At 48.8% G+C, this 18,424-nt stretch overlaps 2 protein-coding genes across 2 annotated transcripts in view; one reads left to right on the top strand and one right to left on the bottom strand.

Annotated features, from left to right (window-relative positions):
* The window catches only part of UBE3B (ubiquitin protein ligase E3B), a 20,169-nt gene extending 13,739 nt beyond the window's left edge, over positions 1–6,430 (top strand). The window contains exons 21-26 of the mRNA XM_009699249.1: positions 29–94; positions 2,535–2,593; positions 4,216–4,398; positions 4,832–4,943; positions 5,329–5,421; positions 5,904–6,430. Of these exons, the coding sequence (XP_009697551.1) occupies positions 29–94; positions 2,535–2,593; positions 4,216–4,398; positions 4,832–4,943; positions 5,329–5,421; positions 5,904–6,095 (705 nt within the window). The 3' untranslated portion in view covers positions 6,096–6,430. The remainder of the gene's footprint in view (positions 1–28; positions 95–2,534; positions 2,594–4,215; positions 4,399–4,831; positions 4,944–5,328; positions 5,422–5,903) is intronic.
* An 8,244-nt stretch (positions 6,431–14,674) lies between these two features.
* MMAB (methylmalonic aciduria (cobalamin deficiency) cblB type) lies at positions 14,675–18,150 on the bottom strand (the record flags this gene model as incomplete). Its single annotated transcript, XM_009699260.1, has 6 exons — positions 14,675–14,762; positions 15,155–15,214; positions 16,278–16,342; positions 16,672–16,769; positions 17,165–17,237; positions 18,093–18,150. Coding segments are annotated over 6 exons (442 nt in total), but the record flags the coding sequence as incomplete, so codon positions are not given.
* Positions 18,151–18,424: the final 274 nt, after the last annotated feature.

The following is an 18,424-nucleotide window of genomic DNA, read 5'->3' as shown; positions in this document are numbered from 1 at the left end:
TCTTTCCCTTTTTCTGTTGTTCCTCTAGCGTTATGATGGTGACATCAGTGACTTGGGCTTAACACTGTCCTACGACGAAGATGTGATGGGTCAGGTAGGTTTTTATTCAATGACTGTGTTGGATGTTATCTCTGCTTCGTTCCAAACACCCTCTTTATGCTAGGTGGTGATGAGCAGAATTCTGGGCACTGATAGAGTCCACAGCCCTGGCTCAGGCAGTCCCTGTTTCTCCTGGTTAGATCCTAGCTACTCTGCACAGGAGTGTCTCCCTTGATTGTCTGGCTGATGCTACCAGGAAGAGCCTTTGAAGCACTAAGAGGGATCCTGAGGATTGTTGCCCACAGCTGTGGGAAAGCCTGTGGTGCCCGAGGTGGCAGATTATGAATATAAGCAGTTGACAGCAGAACTGGGTTTGACTCCTGAGCAGAAGTGTCCTAGCTTTTATTTGTGTCCTTAGAGCAGAGAAATATACCTGCAGGCTGACGTGCCAGCAGAAGACAGCTATTATTCTCTGCTGAGCTTTCTGAGAGCTGGTCTTGAGTGTCTGAAAGCCAGGCAGTCTGTCCAAGCTCGTGCTACACGGAGTGCTTTTTACTTTGGTACTTGTGTTTCTGAGTATGTCAGGTGGATTCTCTGTGTGGCCCATTTGACCAAGAATCCTGAGGGGACTGACTAGTAAATGACCTTGTGTTTGATTGTGGTTAGGGCTTAGCTCTGCTCTCCTTTTAATAAAAAAAAAAAAATAAATATGCCTGTGCTGAAAGGCTGGCTCAGCTTCAAAGGTTCTCTGAACTCAGCTATAGGATTCTGTGGCTTCATTCATTATTTAGCTGTGGGCAGAGAACAGCTTTTTCCACAAAAAGGTTGCCCTCTGACCCCTAATTTTTCTACTGCCAGGGTTTTTTTCTTTCTAGTTGAAAAACATTGTTTTGTGCTTTCCGTGCATAACTGGTTTTCCCCTCTTTTAAAAAGAAGAACTGTGTGAGTAAGGAAGAATTCCTTTTCTTCAAATGTAGCTGTTTGCATCAGAGAAACTTGAAGTGTGTCAGGAGGTCTCTTGGCCTTGAGAAGAAAAGGCTGTTTGTCAGTCCCTTGTGAAGGCTCGAAGGTACTTCATTGCACTTGAGCCCTGGGTTCTATGATGCTGTGTGTGCACAGCTGGAAAATATGGATAGATAAGATAAAAACGCCTTCACTGTCTGTATGCTGTTGTTGCTGCAAATTCTGTGGGGAGACCCCAGCTTGTGCTAAGCCTGGACGCTGTTAGCAGTGTAGATCCAGGGGCACAGAGCTCAGAGACCACTAAATCATGGAGTGTTTATCTGGGGCAGCTTATCCTTGAGAGCTTTGCATGCTGCAGTTTCTTATTCCGAAGCTGGCTAGTTTGGACCTAGCTTGCATAGGTCTGACAGCAGCAATAGCAGTGTAAATGCACCTGCAAAGCTGCAAGAATGAATGGGAGGACAGCTAAGTACTGATACAGCCCTCCTCTGCACAAGTGAGAGGTTGTGTCCACTGCACATTGGGCTGAACACCTTGCTGCTGCCTCAGGACTGCTGAGGTTTCAGCTTTGAGGTTTTTTCCACCTGAAAAAGAAAGGTAGGAAGCAGCATATGAGAGCCCATCAGTAAGATATTGAAGGCTGCAGCACTGAGAACTTCAAAATAATACACCAGGGTATTCCTGTTTTCCTTGTGCCTTGGCCATGCTGAAGCAGCCAGGTGGGGTAACCCTGTGGTTCCTGGATGAACTTGTGTCTCCCCACTAGGTACGGTCCTGTGTTGGGCACAGGGGAGCTGAGCCTGTTCCCTGTGCTGGGCTCCCTTCTGACCTTGGAAGTCACCTGGAACTGAAGCACAGAGGCCACTGTAATATGTCAGTAATGACTTTCTGCCTCTTAGCGTCAGTGCAAAGACAAGTCATGACTCTTGCTGTAGCAAGCACCTAGAGGGTCCTTGCTGCTGTTTCTGAGCCGTGCTGTCAGCTGAACACCAGGCCCTGACCTGGCAGGGCAGAGAGGAGATACTTCCCAGCTGTCTCACTTTCCGAGCCCTCTCTGCTTCATGCCTTGAGTGCCCAGCTTGAGGGACAGTGAACTCCAGGGAGCTCTGTCACTCCGGTGGCCCCAGATGAGACCTGTGAGGCAGACAGCTTCGGATTGCACTGTTAGACTGAGCTATGCGAAGGCTCTGAGCTTGTTCAGCCTCTGGATTCTGGGATTGTGACAGTCCCCCAGGGCTCTTTGAATTGATTTGTGTGCGATTCAGCAGTGATGGATCAGACTAGAGAGGAGGCTTCCTCGAAGAAGGACTGGCTCCACTGGTGGGAGAGTCAGAGTTCCCTACTGTTCAATTACTGTGTTAATAGTTAAGTGAAACCAGTTCAAGGTAGAAGCAGGATTATTACTTAAATTTTAAATCCTACTGTTTTATTGTAAAAATAAATGTTTTATGGGGAGGTAACGGCTTAGCATGGCATTTCTTTCCATTGTGGTTCCAGGCAGTAATTAGCAATACAATCGTTTCTTCCCTCAGCTTGTTTGCCATGAACTTGTTCCTGGAGGGAAGACCATTCCTGTTACCAATGAAAATAAGTAAGTACAGCAATTAGATTTTTAAGGTCACCACTGCAAAATACTTTATTCTGGTTCCTTGGGCTTGCATCTGGAATGAATTGAGATAGATTGGAGTAGAAGGAGCACATAAATATCTTAATAGAATTTACTGGTTACAGTTCATCGGCAGAAATTGTATTAAATTTGATTTGCAAAATAAAAATTGACAATTTACTACTTGAAACAGCGCTTCTGAGGTCAAAGGCACACAGTCTGTGAGATTCTGCAGGATTTAATGATGGTGATAGATACAGACAGATGGATTCAAAGCAATTCAGGCACACAGTCGTGAACACAGAGGGCACAGATGCTCAAAGACACCTTGGAGCAGACAGATCTTCTCAGAATGATAACATGTGGCAGTTGTATAAAGCACTCTTCTTCAGAAGAGACAGTGGTGAATTCAAATGTAGTCGACAGTCGTACTTTAGACACAGGAAATCAGAGGAGACACCGAGCCCTGTAGCTATTTTCACAGATAACCGGCTTTTAGATAGTTATCGTAAATGTCAACTCTGGAGCCTGAAAACCAAACCCACCGTTTTGTTCCCTTCATATTTTTTTTTCTTCTCTATACCCTTCAGTGATCATAAAAGCAGGATAAAATATCTATTAAGCAGATGTGTGTTTGAACTGGTAATCTGTGGGTTGTTCTCTTTAATGGCAAGTGAAAGCTGGATCCTACCTGAGGATTTGTCTTTGTTAGTCATGCTCTGCAATCTGATGTTCTCAGTCTTTTCGCTTCTTGAACTCTGACCAGGGAGATTGCATTTGAAAGGATCTTGCTCTGGCTTGTCAGAAGTCAGCTCCGGGAGAAAGTTGAAAGTCCTGTACGTTGCTCTATTCACTTACAGCAGAAATTTTGAAGCTTTTGTGCAGATGTGCACATAAATTGGTAGTTGGGAGGGAGCAGGAGAAGCATTGGAAGCAATCTAGAAACAGTTCTGTCTGTTAATGGCAGAGTAAAGTTGCCTAGCTGAAAACCCAGTCAGTGTGATTGTGGTGATGCCTGCCTGGGAGCTGATGAAGGAGAATCAGTGAGCTTGCTTGTTTTGACTGTTGGTGAGAAGAGGAAGCCTGGTGGTGCCTCCCTCTAATAAACAGTGCACCTCTTCCATACGCCTGAGACGAAGGTGGAAATCTCTGAAGTGTTTTTTGGTGTGTTGATTCTCCAGCCATGGGTTTCAGTGCAGGTGGCATCAGAGCCCGGAGAGTTGTTTTTCAAACCTAGAGAAGTGCCTGTGACCGAGGATCTGATCCTTTAAAGAGGAGTTGAACGCATGCTCCCCTCTGTGAGCTGCTGTCTGGCCAAGGCTGATCAAGTGATTATTAGAGCCAGCTAGTCCTTGGGTTGGGAAGGAGCTCTGAGAAATGAGCAGACAGTCCCAGAGGCAGTGAGGGAGGGCAAAGTCTGGGCAGAACAACAGCTCTTTCTGCTTAAATAAAGAGCAGGGCCCTGGAGGGGAAAAGTATAATGTCTCTGCAGGCAGTGCTAGTCCCTTTTGGGCTGGAGAGACAGGTCAGCAGCCTTGTTGCACCAGCAAGGTGGGTATCCCTTGCTGCTCCGGCTCCCTCACTGCCACCTTCCCTATCACACACAGAATCAGCTACATCCATCTCATGGCTCACTTCCGGATGCACACACAAATCAAGAGTCAGACAGCAGCACTCATCAGTGGATTCAGGTCGATCATTAAGCCTGAATGGATTCGTATGTTTTCTGCACCAGAGTTGCAGCGGCTGATCTCCGGTGACAATGCTGAGATTGACCTCGAGGACTTAAAGTAAGTGAGCATCTTGGTCTGCTGGTCTTCTCGCTCAGCAAATCAAGCCATTTTATTACAGAGCTCTTTGGAGGTTTGCAGGAGACTGACTCTTTCACAACTTTCTGCTCCTCCTAATTGAAATTTGAGGAGCAGGCAGAAACGAATGGAGCTGAAGAACATGTTCCTTAAAGCTAATTTGCACAAAGTACTAATGAATGGGAAGGGTCCTTTCTTCCACTGGTTTCCAAGAGCAGAATTTCTCTCTGCCCTTCCCTTTTCTCTGATCGGGTGCTCAGTAAGCATTTGTGGGGGCTCAGTACTGGCAGTTCCTGCTGTAGCAGTGAACCCTGACTCATGGCAGGTTATTGATCCTTCCAGTGCTTGTCAGCTGGCAGCTGTGACCCTCCTGCTGCAGTGTGACACAAGCCTGTCACCACCTTTCTCTCCCCAGAAAGCACACGGTGTACTACGGGGGCTTCCATGGGAGTCACCGGGTCATTATTTGGCTGTGGGACATCCTAGCTAATGACTTCAGCCCTGAGGAGAGAGCCATGTTTCTCAAGGTAAATGCAGTCATTTCAGCCCATCCTGCAATTTGGGGTGGTTGGGCCAGTGCTGTTTGCCTCTGGTTACCTGGGTGCTTTCTGCACTGATACGAGGAGTATCAGAATGCTTGACACCTTAAAATCTGCACCTTGCTCCCCAGTAGAGGGTCAGCCCTGGAAGTGAGTGTTCCTGTAAATGTTCTTGTGTCACCATGAATAGTCTTACATAGATGGCAGTTTTCAAAGGCTAGCAGAGCTGTGCACTAAAGCTCAACGGTATTGTACTGGGAGGTGCTCAAATGCCAGTCCAGGCAGCTGTCCGCAGTGACTGCCTTAGCTGTGTGTGTGTTATAGCCAGGCTGCTCTCACTGCTGCTATCTTTCACTGTCCATCACTTTTTCAGTTTGTTACCAGCTGTTCCAGGCCTCCGCTTTTGGGTTTTGCCTACCTCAAGCCTCCTTTTTCCATCCGCTGTGTGGAAGTCTCTGATGATCAGGTAGGCACCCTGCTTGCTCGTGTCCTGTGCATTTCACTGCCAGGCTTCTGGCAGGCCTCCTTTCCTGCCCAGCTTCCTCATCTCTGTCTGACCAGGAAACTCTGAAGGCATAAAGATACATGCTCTATAGGGCAAGGTGAAAACAACCTTACCCTAATAGGATGTGTATGGCTGTACCTACCTCTTCCGACACACAGCAGCACTTGAGCTGTTTTTGGCTGTCTCCCGGGGCTGTGATTTCTCCTCGGGACCTTCCTGTTCCCTTTTGCACCCTGCAAAGGGACCCTGCATGTGTAATGGCAGTTGCAGTTACAAGAGAAGCTCCTTTCTAGCTGTTGTGGGGGACAGGGCTTTGAAGTTTGACTTTCCCTGTTCCCAGCAGATGGGTTTTGTGTCAGCACCTCTGCCCTGCCTATAGGCACCCTGCTTGGAAGGAGCAGAGCAGAGAAGTGCAAGGGTGATGCATTTCTGCCCTGTTCCAGGACACGGGTGACACACTGGGCAGCGTGCTACGGGGCTTCTTCACAATCCGCAAGAAAGAGCCAGGCGGGCGTCTCCCAACCTCCTCTACGTGTTTCAACCTCCTCAAGCTTCCCAACTACAGCAAGAAGAGCATCCTGCGGGAGAAGCTGCGCTACGCGATCAGCATGAACACTGGCTTTGAGCTGTCCTAGTTGCCATGGCCCTGGACTCCGCGATGGAGGCTCTCAGAGCTGCTGACTGCTGCTGGAGGTGGAGGCCTTCATGCACAGAGGGTAGATCAGCTCCGTGGGAGCTGACTGCTCACTCGAGGGCTGGAGAGATGCAGCTGATAATAGAGGTTTACAGGGAAGAGCTTCTGGGCTAGACAGGGCTGGCTTTTCTTGGGCACTGCTCCAGGATGAAGGAGGTGATGGGCCTGACCCAGTACACTTCACTTGACACCCACATAAATCGTCTTTAAAAGCAAACCCCGGGGGAGCATAAAAGGAACATTAAAAGTGCCAGTCAGATTAGTGACCGTAATACCCCCCAGCAGGCTGTGCAGTCTGGGCAGCTGCTGCTATGGGAGTGTTTCTTTTTCCTTTCCCAGGAGATGGTCCAGTTTCTTACTGGGTGAAAGTCAGTCTGTGGGAAGCTGCAGAAAGGCAGAAACATGACAGAGCCCACAAGGAGAGGAGCACGAGGCTACAGCGTTGGATGTGCCACAGATGGGCACTGTTTACTCAGGACAGGTACTGCGTGGGGGCTTCCTGATGCCCTTGCTCTGTGCAAGGCCCTTGCGTTTGTCTCAGAGAATGAACCACTTGCCCAGACTCAAGAAGCAGCAGGTTAAACGCAAGCTAATGGACCCCGCCATTCTCAGGAAGGTTTCAGAGTGCTGTAGGTTAAGAGCTCAAGCAGCAGGCATGAGGGTCAGTGTGCTGAGCCAGCTGTGCCTCTGCCAAGCTCTTGCCAGAGCTTGTGCTTTGGACGGGAGGGATTGTTGTCTGAATTTACTCAGGAGCAGAAAAAGTTTAATTTTATTTAGTTTCCAGAGGACAGGAGCTGGCACTCAGCTCGGGCAGCCCTCACTTCCCAGTACAGTGCTCAAGTGGGGCAGGTGCCCACTGTGCTCTCTGGAAGGGGAATGTGTTGAGCTGCCGAGAGCCCTCTGGAAACCTCCGCTGGCAAAATTCCTCTTACTTGGATAGAAGTTTCACTTTCTTTGCAGGCCCTTTTGTTAGGGGGATGTGCTGTTTCAAACCAGGACTTGGCTTCTGCGTAACAGCCACATTTGCTTTGTTGCCAAACTATTTATTTTGGTCACTTTGTCTCTTTCTGGCCTTATTTTTAACAGTTGATGTTTGCCTGTAGCAGGCAGCTTTTTCAGGTTGTTCTGAAAGCAGGGCGTGAGTGGGGGCTGTGCACATGTGTGTTGGGAAGGTGTGGACCCTTCCTGCCATTTCTAATGAAGTCCAGAGCCTGATTTGTAAAGTGTCTCTGCAGCTTCCCAGCCTTGGTCCCTCGTCCTGCTGCAAGTCCTGCCTCAACCCGGGACGGATGAGAGGAGAGCCTGCCATCCCCTGGGCTGCTCTGTCTTTCCTGGGTTTCTGGCACAAAAGAAAGCCATGTACCTTCTCCTGCTCGGGACAGGATTAAAAACCAGTCACCTTCTCCCCTCCCCCTATTGCTGCTTGCTAATAAAACAAGCTTCCACAGAGGCTGCTAGTATCTCCCCTGGACTTCCTTTCCCCTCCTTACCTTCCTGTGGCACTGGTGACCCTCACCCTGGGCTCTGGCCTCTCTGCACTGTATGGGCAGATTGGCTTGGAGCCTTGCTGCACAAGTCAGCTCGCAGCAGCCGCTCCGGTGCGAGGCTGCCGTACCCTACCTCATCCTCTGGCTTGCCTTGGTCCATCTCGTGGGGATTCGCATCCCCAGGTGTGCTCAGCATAGCACAGGTCTCTGCACGGAGAAGGCTCCTTGGGCTCTTAAAGACCCTCTTGGCCACGAGATGTTGCACATTTCAAACAGATCAGAAAATACTTGGCACTGTTCAGCCAAGAGTATGGAGATGGCCTTTGCTTCATCTTTCTCTTCTGTCTTGCTTCAGCTGGTTTTCAGAGAAGTAACCCTTTTTTTAGAACCAATGCCTGGAAATGGCTCTGGAAAGCAATGTTGGGATCCCTTTTCTGTGTCAACGCAGTAATATTAAACAGGAGTGATCAGAAGTGTTAGGGCAGGAATGTCTGCATTCAGAGGATTCAAGATACTGGACTATGAGTTCAAACAAATGAAAGATGATAGTAAATTTCTTAGGTTGGGTTTTTGTTTGTGTGTTTTGGTGGTGGTTTTTCTTTTTTTACATAGAGCATTTCAGCATTAACCAGCTGATGACTGTATAGTTGAGAGGTTTAGGCACTGACTTGTACCAATCGTAGTTTAAAATACACACAAGATCTCTTTTTTTCTTCTAGGGAAACGCAGTGTGTCTAAATAGAGCACAATGATTGTTCAATGAAGTGAGTTGTTGAACACAGTGAAATAAAATCTTTGCTCCCCTTTTTTCCTCCATTCCTCAGGAGTACAATTCCTAGAAAAGATCTTAATGCAGACTTAAGCTAGGCCCCTCCAAACCTTGGAAATATTGCACTATGAGACACTACATCCAGTTTTGTAGCTAGCGTATAAAACGTGATTGTCTAGTAAATGCCCTGGTTGGCTGTGTGTGCAACAACATTATTTCTCTCGAGTACCTGATTTCTGTATGACTGGAAGGCTTTAATACGTTTTTACCTGAGCAGAAGGCTGCGAATCTGTATCGGTCCCTGCCTGCACTGCTGTATTCTGCGCGGCTGTTCTTTGTAGGGCAGGGATGATTTTGCCATGGGAGATTAATGACTATTTTTTCTATAGAAGACTTGCTGCTGTGGAGACCTTGGTTACATCCCTTGTGTCAGAAATGCAGGGAAGAGAAAAATAAACCTGGTATGAGTAAGATAATTGGATGTCTTCTCTTCCTTTCCTTAGGGGCAGGGAAGCTGCTGGGTGTAATGCTCCTGCTCGGAGTACGAGGCAGAGGGGAGAGCAGAGCTTTTGGGGTACTGGTACCTCTGCCAGGAGGCTTCGAGGCAGGGGATGGAGGCTGCTGGTCCCTTGGAAATCCCTTTTGCCAAGCTGGTTCCTGGTGTGTGTGCTCAGGTGCCCCTGAGAACTGGGCTCCTTGGGGTGCGACTGGTGAGGTGATACGAGTGCCTCTGAGCCCAAAGGGACCTGGCAGCATTGTTTGAAGCGGGATTTCTGCTTGTGTCTTGGAATATGCTTGGAGAAGTGCTGCTTGGTCCCGCAGAGTGCTGTGACTTTGGTCCTTGGTACCTTCATGAGAGTATAGGTGCTCCTTGGGTGGAGGAGGTGGTGAGCCTGGCCCAGGGTGGGTGCTGGGCTTAGCAGTGTTCCATGTACGTCTCTGGTCAGCTGGGAATGGTGGCTGAGGGCACTGGTGGAGAGGGAACCGGACTGCAAAGCCAAGCAAGATCTCCCAGTGCAGGCAAGCGGGGCAGCACGTGTTTCTTTGTGGTCAGTGCAGATGCCCCGTTGGGCAAGTGCTCTTTTCCAAGAGCTCTGCTGCAGGCAGAAGCTGGAGGTTGGTGGCAAAACTTTCTGCCCTCACAGGCTCTGCTATGAGTGCTGGAACGGGGTTTGGATGGCCAGCGGGGCCAAATCCGGAGCTTTGCACCGAGGAATCTTACACTTCTTGGTTTGGCGAGGGAGAAGAGGTGTAGGGAGACATGGGTTTGTGGGGCAAGGCTGCGCTTTGTATTTTAGAAAATGCCCTAAGGACCAGCCACTAAGGCCAACATGGAGTTTGTTGTTAATATTATCATAATATAGGAATTGTATTTCTACCCTCGCCTGGCTCTGGGAGTGTCCTTGTAGGAGGGAGGAGCTGTGCCTGCTGCTGCTGCTCCAGCTTCCCCCCGAGTTCAGGTTTGGTGTGTGGCAGCGTAGCCCTTCGCTGACCGACCCTCCCAACTTCAGAGCCATGCTGCAGCCCTCCCTGCCCAACCTCATGCTGCGCTCACCCTGGGAGCGTGATGCTCGAGGCCAGCCCCGTGGGCGCTCAGGCTTCTCTGGGGAGAGGGAGCTCGGTGGGAGCGAGGGAGAGGGCTCCCAGTCAGTGTGCAAGCGCCATTGTTTTGACACAGAGGCATATGGCTCCGTCAGAAACAGCAAAAAGAAACCCCGCAGCAGATGCTGCCAAGGCAGAAAGCTGGCAGCAAACAGCCAGGCCTGCAAAATGCCTGCTTCGCCATCACCACGTAGCGGGCCAGCGCGGCGCAGTCTTGCCGGGGCTGCCTCTGCGCACGCCGCTGCGTCTTGGGGCTGACCGAAGGTGAAGTCTGATGGTGGCCGAGGCACTTGGACCACGCAGATGCTGGGTGCTGCCGGGTGCGGAGCTGGGAGGGATCGCCGGAGGCTGGTGCTCCCTCAGCAGCAGTGCCGGCAGGGAGTGGTGCTGGGGTGTCCCAACCACGGTGGCTGCCGTACGCAGGCAGGCCCTGGCCGGGGACACACCACCACTGCTGCAGAGCGGGCACAGGCGTGATTTGGGAGCTGACAGCTCTTCTTGCTGCTCCTGTTCTGCTCCTACAGACTGTCCCAAGCCCCTGACTCCCAACACAGACAGTAATCCTTCCTTTTGATACCACCATTTTGCACAACCTCTTGGCCTGCGCCCCACGCTGGGGCTGGTTGCAGATTTGGGCGGAGAGGGAGGAGAATGTGCATCCCTGAGCAGAACAAGAGAAAGTATTTCCTGCAGCTTATTTTTGTGTTTGCTCACATTTACTGAAACATGCAGCAGCTCCTGCAGCACGTTAGTGACCTGACCGGGTGATGGAGCGGTCAGACGTTACGTGGTACTGGCTTGGCCCCACCGCCTCTTGGGTGAGTGATACTTACACCAGCTGTTCAGAAATGTGCTTTTGGGACTGTTTCTAAGGTCAAGTTCTTCATTGCTGACCCTCTGCAGCTTCACCCGGGGGTGGCTGGAGCACTAGCTCTGGCACTCTGCCTCTGCGAGCGTGCCCTGCGGAGCAGCTGTGGTCGGGATGGGGCACAGAGGTGGGCACTTTCTGCCAGGTTGCAGCAGAGGTAGAGCCAAGGGACCAAGACAGCCCTTCCCTCCACACCACCAAGCTGAATCTGCTTCTGTCTGATGCAGGGATGATGGCTCTTACCCTGGGGTGCCATAATTGCACACCTGGTTTTTTCTAGCCAGGGTTTACCTTGCTGTAGCATGAGCTGTTTGGGAGGGGAGGGTTTTTCTTTGACCCGTTCCAAGCAAAATGGGTATTTCAGGGGCCTGTGACTGCAGAGGACTTGATCTGATGGCAGATGTGGTCCCTTCTGGTCCTCCAGCTTGAGAGGCGGAGTGCAGGGCTGCTGCTGGCTCCCCATTGCACCCCAAGACTGGCCCTTCAGGTGCAGCACCATGCCAAGCCCCGGGCTGGGATGGGGGGGCCAGCGCGTCCGGTCGAGGTGGGGGTACACACATACCAGTCCTTCCTTCTGTGCGTTAGCAGAAGAAATGCTGCTGTGTATAAATTTACGTATGACTTGGCAAAATGTATGTTTGTGTCGTTTCTGCAAGAGCAGCAGCCGGCTCTGCTGCTTACACATTGTGGCGGTAATAGAGGTGCTTGAGTTATAGTGAAACTTATTTCATTTTACAGCTCCTACAGCGTTAACAGATGTACAGGCGTCTGATCCAATCATGCAGCAAGAGATTTTGGGGCCAGTTCTTCCAGTTTTGACAGTGTGTAAGGTAGGAGCAGCCATACATTTTACAAACAAGAATAAACGACCCTTAGCAACATATGTCTGTGCTGGCAGCTCCAACGTGATCATAAATAAGGAACCCTGCTAGGCAGGAAGGTATCTGGGCTCTGCATACGGTCAGTACGGACAAAGCATCTGCCTTCCTCCCATTATATTAATGAGGTGCAGGCACTGGAATCCCTATGCTGTACGGCTGGATTTGCTGGGTGGGGCCAAAGGACTTGGAAAAACAAATGCTAACCCAGAGCAAGGGCCCTTTATTTGTTTTAAAGCCTGTATTTCATTTTAGTGACACTTCAGTCCTGCCCGCTGTCTCGCCAGGCTCCCACGTGTTACTGGGTGCTGCTCCACGATCGTTAGCAGACGCCAGCTCGGCCATTTCGCTGAACTCGGTGCATGAGGTCCCTGCTTCAGCCCCAGTGTCCCCCTACCACCGACCTCTGCTCCTAGTCCAGTGCAGAGGGTGCACTGGGGCCCGAGGACCTGAGCCTTGCTGCAGCTTAATGGCCAGCGGCTCCCCTGTGTACCTTGGGGACAGCGTTCAGGGCAGAAAGGTCCTTTTTTATACAGCCGAGTGCTGTATAACGAGGTGGTGAGGCAGAGGACAAACACCACATGCTGTGAAATCTCAGAGGGCTAAGCGTGGCCCCTGCGGAGCTCTGCTCGGCTCCGCTGCAGAAGCCCGTGGGGCTGGGACCGCGCGCAGGCTGAGCTCTGCTCACTCCTAAATTCAGGCCCTGGCCCTGAAACCCCAAACACCAGCTTCCCTCTGCTTCAGCCCCGCAGAAACAATTGCACAGATGTCTCTTGGGTAGAAAGGGAGGGAAGGGGGAGCTGGAAGCGGAGTGCACCCTAATAAATTTAATCTCTACATCATGTTAAAGTGTGGTAGCTAAATTTATTTCTCTTTGCAATCAAAACAATACTAGCTTTAGTCCCAAAACAGTAGTGAGATTTCTCCCCCCCAGCTGGAAAAAAAGAAAATACTATAAATCCATCCCAGAGCTGATTTATATAGCATTCATGAAGAATTTATATTGCAAAGAATTTTATTCAATTAAACTTGAAAAGCCTCTAGATTCCTAAGGTTCAACAGTGATCACTGAGACACAGCTATCATAAAACTGGATGGCCTGTCTGGAGCAGGCATTGAGAAAATGTCTGATGTGACATTGCAGCTGACGGTACAGTCCAAATCAAGAGCATTTGTCATCGGGATGTGTTACAGGCTAAGGCTTGGAAAATTACTCTGTGAAAAATGTGCATTAACAATAGCCATGAAATATCTGGGTTTTTTAAAAAAAAAAAAGGATGAGTAATGAGACAGCACTATGTATTAGCGCTGGGCATGCTTCACTCTGACCCCACTGATTAAAAAGTTAACACAAAAGCCAGAGACTCTTTTGGGAAGCAAGTTTAAGGTTGTTCCTACTTAAATAATTGAAGAGAGGAAACTGCATGACTGACTTAAAAGCTCCCAGCATGAAAAGAGGCACCCTTAGTGCAGGACAAGCACTCTTGATGTGTGTAATCACCACACAGCCCACAAGTTTCCATGATGCTCCTCCGTACAAGGAGAGGAAGACGGAAACCACCATGTCTGACCTGTATTCTCTCCAGTTTTATTTCCAAGCTGTAAGTGGACTTGACTGTAAAACTGTAAGTGTCTGTGTTCTCTATACAATGTAGGTAGCGAGGTGTTAACTCACGCAGCTGGCTGCAAGGCACTTATTTACAGAGTATGGTTTCTTGACAGTCTTCAGTCCATCAGGAAGGTGGAAAAGGGGATGTCTTCTCTGTTGAAGTACTGCCTTCTGCTTGCATGATGTTTGCGGCCGATTCCCCGAGCTCTAGGACACGCTCTACCCTACTCTGCTGAGGGCTCCGCGACAGGGACAGTCCCGAGGTCAATGCAGACACTAATGCGTAACATAGATACAAACCCTTTGGGTGTCAGCCTCTCTCTTCCAACTCTAGCTGTCAGCCGAGGAGGTGCGAGGTCCCCACTACTCATCACAACCCCTTTATCTGCAAACTGAGTGATTTAAGTGGTCCCCAGTAGATAAATATTCAAACTAAAGGAGGGCTCTGCTCCTTCAGCTGGTACCTGCACCCAGAGGGGGAAGCCGTGACCAAACTCAGAGGGGTCTGAGTGTCTGGAGGGGCAGCTCCATGTGGAGTTAACGCCAGTGACCTAAACAGAGCTTGCCTGCATATGACCTGTAGGATCTGGCCCTTCCTCCTTTAATCTCTCTATCCTGCATGAGCCCTGTTCCTGGCAGAGGATGCACTGGATTGTCAACACGGAGACATTCTTCACATGCATAAAGAGAGGCAGCCAGAGCCAAAGAATTCTTAGTGCATTCCTGTAAATCTACACAGCTCGGCTTCAGCCAGGGCTGATGATGGATTGAAAGCAACTTAAAAAAGAAAAGCATGCTGGGCTCAGTATTAAAAGTATGACAGTTAAGGGCCCTTTGGTACGAGTAAATCACATTTATTATTTCAAAGCTTGTGGACAGAGTTCCTGAATCTCTACAGCTGCTGCTCTGTACGAGCATTATGACTTACAAAGAGAAGCTGATTGTTTTCTCTTCTTTATTCCTCAGAGTCCTGTCAAAGCCTTTCCACAGCACCTGCCACTGCCCAGGGAAATGAAGAAATCTCTAGAAATCAGCTGTAGTTCTTTGAAGTCTCCTGCCTCAACTCCAACCCAGGGCAAACAGTAACTCTGATGCCATCACCACAGTGTTACACAAGGGACATTTGGACAAGGCCCAGTGAACAGGACAGCTGTGTTCCTCACAGTATTCAAGAACAAGGTCCTAGTTATTTAAGCTGGAAGTTCTTGGCAGCTCATACGTCCCTTTTTTTCCCTTCCTTGATGGGGGAAAGCAGTCTGCTGGATTTAGCTTCCCATGATCAAGGAAACAAACATTCCAGCTCCCAGTTACGGTTCAGGCTTTATATATATTTTCTCTTCCTTCCCTTCCTTCATTGCAGCATAACGTGCCAAAACGAAGAGATAGTCACTCAGTCTGGAAACCAAGGGAAAAGCAGTGAAATCACTTCTCACATCAGGTGTGTTTGTATCCAGCAACGCACCACTACACAGCAAAGCACATTTGATTACAGCACAAGAACTGCAGGTAAAGGAAGGCAGAGACCACGCAAGAAGTGATTTCCAAAATGGCCTTCAATAAGAAAGCTAACTGCTCCCTCAGCACCGCAGTGCTGTCTGCAAACATACAGGCCTTGCAAGAATACTTTTTAACAAGCTGTTTGTTGAAACTTCAAAGATCTTATTGTAGAAGGGAAGCTTCTTGAGATGTAAAACCCCACAGTTTTATCCTAAGACTAAGGACACACCACCAGGCACACTTCAGTAGTACAGAGTAAGGGCTGGGATTTTTTTTATTTTTTTTTTTACCTGTTTAAATATTTGGCCACATTTGGATCTGCTTCCCCTGCTTGTACTAAGGGAACCACACTAGAAAAAGAAAGGGAAAATTTTAGTGTATTGAACTTTCTAGCTCTGAATGCACAAAGGACTCCGATTGGCTGGAGCACAAACCTTCGCACCCCAACCTCACCTTGACTCTCCATTTTAACTCCCCACAGCACCTCTGAACACTGTTTACCTCCCCAAGAAGAATCTGTGGTGGCTAAATGATGCAACTAATTTTTGTAACTGTCCTGGAGGACTGCCGCTCCTCTCCTCTAAAGGATACTCATCAGTGGGTATCACTGAACCATACAGCAGTTTGCAGATTATCCTTTTCTGCAGGTAAACAGGGACCCTTCTTTTGTTGAGGGAACAGAGCTGTTCCTTGCCTCCTGACTGGTGTACAGCCCTCTTTCTAGCTTTCTTTCGACAAGAAACCACTGACTGTGATGTTAGTTTTTTGAAGATCACGCTGCTCCAGTGTATCTTGTCAGAGTAGCAATCCTCGCAGCAGAGCACATCCACAAAAACGTCTTCCTGCACATCAGCAGCTTCAGTAAAGAACCCCCAGCAACTCAGAACTGCTGATGAGCAGGTTCAGGCGAACACAAGAGACTTTGTATGGAAGTGATTTACATAATGAGCAGACAAGAGTTTTCTCCTACGGACCTGACCTTACCAGGGGAGTTTTTGTGTCCAGTAGAGAAGTGGGACAAAGTGGGTGTGGGCAGTAACATCTTAAGCTGCTAAAAGCTTCCCTGGATCTCACACCTGCCAGTGCCCCAGCTGGCATGTGTGTTAGCCTACAAAATACATTTAGCAAACCAGATACGAGCTGAACACACAGATGCATCTCAACATAAACCTGTCTGTTCTTTCTCAAGTTCTTAGCTCGGATGTCCCAGTTGAGGGGAGGGAAGACAGGCTTGCTTTTTGCTGACTGCACTCCTGGAATTTGACCAATACAAACATACAAAGCTTGACTCAAGCTCTAGCCGAGTGCAATACAGCTATGGTTGATTGCTCCGACTGCAACGATTTGCTATCATTGTAGCATTCTGATCACCTTTTATCAGTTTTATTCTATTACACCACAGCCAACACTCACCACCTTTCAGCTCTGCGGCAGACAGCTCGGGAAAAATGGAGAGCAGCACTGCTTTTACCTCCTGACTGAAACAACAATGAAACAGCACATCAATGTCTGCTAACAACAGATAGAGCCATCCACCTTATTGTAAAACTGCAGCAAAGCTTATCACATCTCACACACACGTGCAACTGAGTCCTATGTTACAGCTAGGCAACTGGGAAGACAGATCTGAATGCAGTAGGATGTGGAAATTTAACTTGAGCGGATCCTTCTCTCTGCTTTTCTTTTGGTATTTGTCCATGCAAATAATGGCCTCACAACCTGTTTTCCCATGGCCAGTGGTAGAGCAGATTTACCCTAACAAAAAGCGAGCCTTCTCCAGTCAGTGAGAGGCAGAAGCAGTACCTACTGGCAAGATGAAAGCTCTGAGCGGAGGAAGCTGCTCTGAGTAACTGTCAATCCACTGCTCCAACTCCAGAACTGGTTTCTCACTAAAAGATGTTCGTTCTACAGAGGGAAAAGAAGAATCAACTAAAAGAAATGCAGAAGTGAATCAGTCCACAGAGAGCTCCTCTTCCATATTTCTTGGATCCTAAGTAAGTCCTAAGAAAGCATCCCAACAAAATCCTCCTGCTAGAGCAGGGCTGGCTCCTCATTCCGCAGCCATGGCTGGGTGTCAAGTGCTGGGGCAGCGCCTCAGGCCAGGTGACATGACTCGAGTCACACAAATGCAGCAGCTTGTGGGACCGTGCGTGACTTCATTCAGCACCCAGACACGCACTGCAGAGCAGCCCTTGGGTGGCTCTAACTACCACAGAGCGGAACAGCCTCCCCAGCGCTAGTCCAGAAGGACAGCTGTGACTCAAGAACTGTTATCCCAGGAAAAGTACTGTGCAGCTTACTTAAGTGAGCCTCCCTGGCTGAGGAGAGAGGCGTTGCGATGTTGGAGCCCACATCCTGCAGCATACACTGGACCTAGATGTGGCAATCAGGACAAAAATAAGAAATGCTTTCATTAACCAGCCTTTGATGCTCCGGTACAACTGCAGAAAGCTCTGGGAGGCGACAGCTGGTTGTGCTGATTAAAGAAGATCCTACCCTTGTTGTTCATCATCCCCCAGCCTGCTGGCAGGGGGGATCAGATAAGTGCTCCCTAATTGCTTTATGAGAAGCCAGATTAGCGCATGTACTTGTTTTCACTGGCACATTAAACCACCCTGGCTGACTTTGCAGAAAGCAGGCTGTGGAGTGCTCACATAACCAGCAACCTCTGGAAGAAAGGCAGTGACAAACAGCTGCAGACAGCGCTGGCTTGGTGTCATGTCCGCTTCCAAGAGAGGCATCTCTCCACAGCCCGGGATACTTGAGAGGCAGTCTGGTAAAGCTTTTTAGAATCTCTGATTAGCTCCTTCTGTGTTCTTGTGCACAACAAAGCTAATTAGCAAAACTCACAGACTGCTATGGCGGGACTTGTCTCCCACCATCACACCCATGTGGTTACTTTGCCCCAATTTCAAATCTGAGGCTACGTGATGACAAGACTTGTGTCCATAACCATGTACAGTAACAGGTCTGAATAAATCTAGAGATATGTTTGTGTGCCCATAACTAATCACTTGATCTACCAGTTTCCTTCTTGATTAAAGAAATTTATTTCTTAGAGAATAATCAAGGGTCAGAGTCTTAAGTATTTATTTATTTTAATACTAAATTTATTAAATTCCTGTGTGTCAGTGGGAGCACTGTGTCTAAAATTAAAGAGTTTAAGAATACGTTTCAATAGTACAGATGAAGTGACTGCACTGGGTGAGGATTATCATAAATACTCACTTTGTGAAGTTGTTCAACAAATGTGTGGCCCTTTTCACTGCTAAATTCACCAGCAAGCCTAGGTTAAAAAAAATCAAGAAAACAGAGTTAGCTGGAAATGAAAAAATTACCACGATTGTGCATATCCGTATGAAAAAACACAGAATTTGGACACTCCTGGCTGTTTGTCAGTGCAACCCTCCACAGAAATTTGGTCCACCGTGTATCCCTTTCCCTCCTGCTGGGCGGTGGAACTGGGGGAGCTGTTCTTAATGGAAGAGGATGCCCAGAAGACGCCCACAGAAAGGGGCTGGGATGGTGTCACTAGGCCTCTGTGCATGTGGAGGGCCTGG

The sequence above is a fragment of the Cariama cristata genome, unplaced genomic scaffold (assembly GCF_000690535.1).
Source record: "Cariama cristata isolate BGI_N322 unplaced genomic scaffold, ASM69053v1 scaffold36830, whole genome shotgun sequence".
Classification (NCBI taxonomy): domain Eukaryota; kingdom Metazoa; phylum Chordata; class Aves; order Cariamiformes; family Cariamidae; genus Cariama; species Cariama cristata.
The sequence above is the reverse complement of the archived record's forward strand: the minus strand, read 5'-3'. Positions and strand labels throughout refer to the sequence as shown.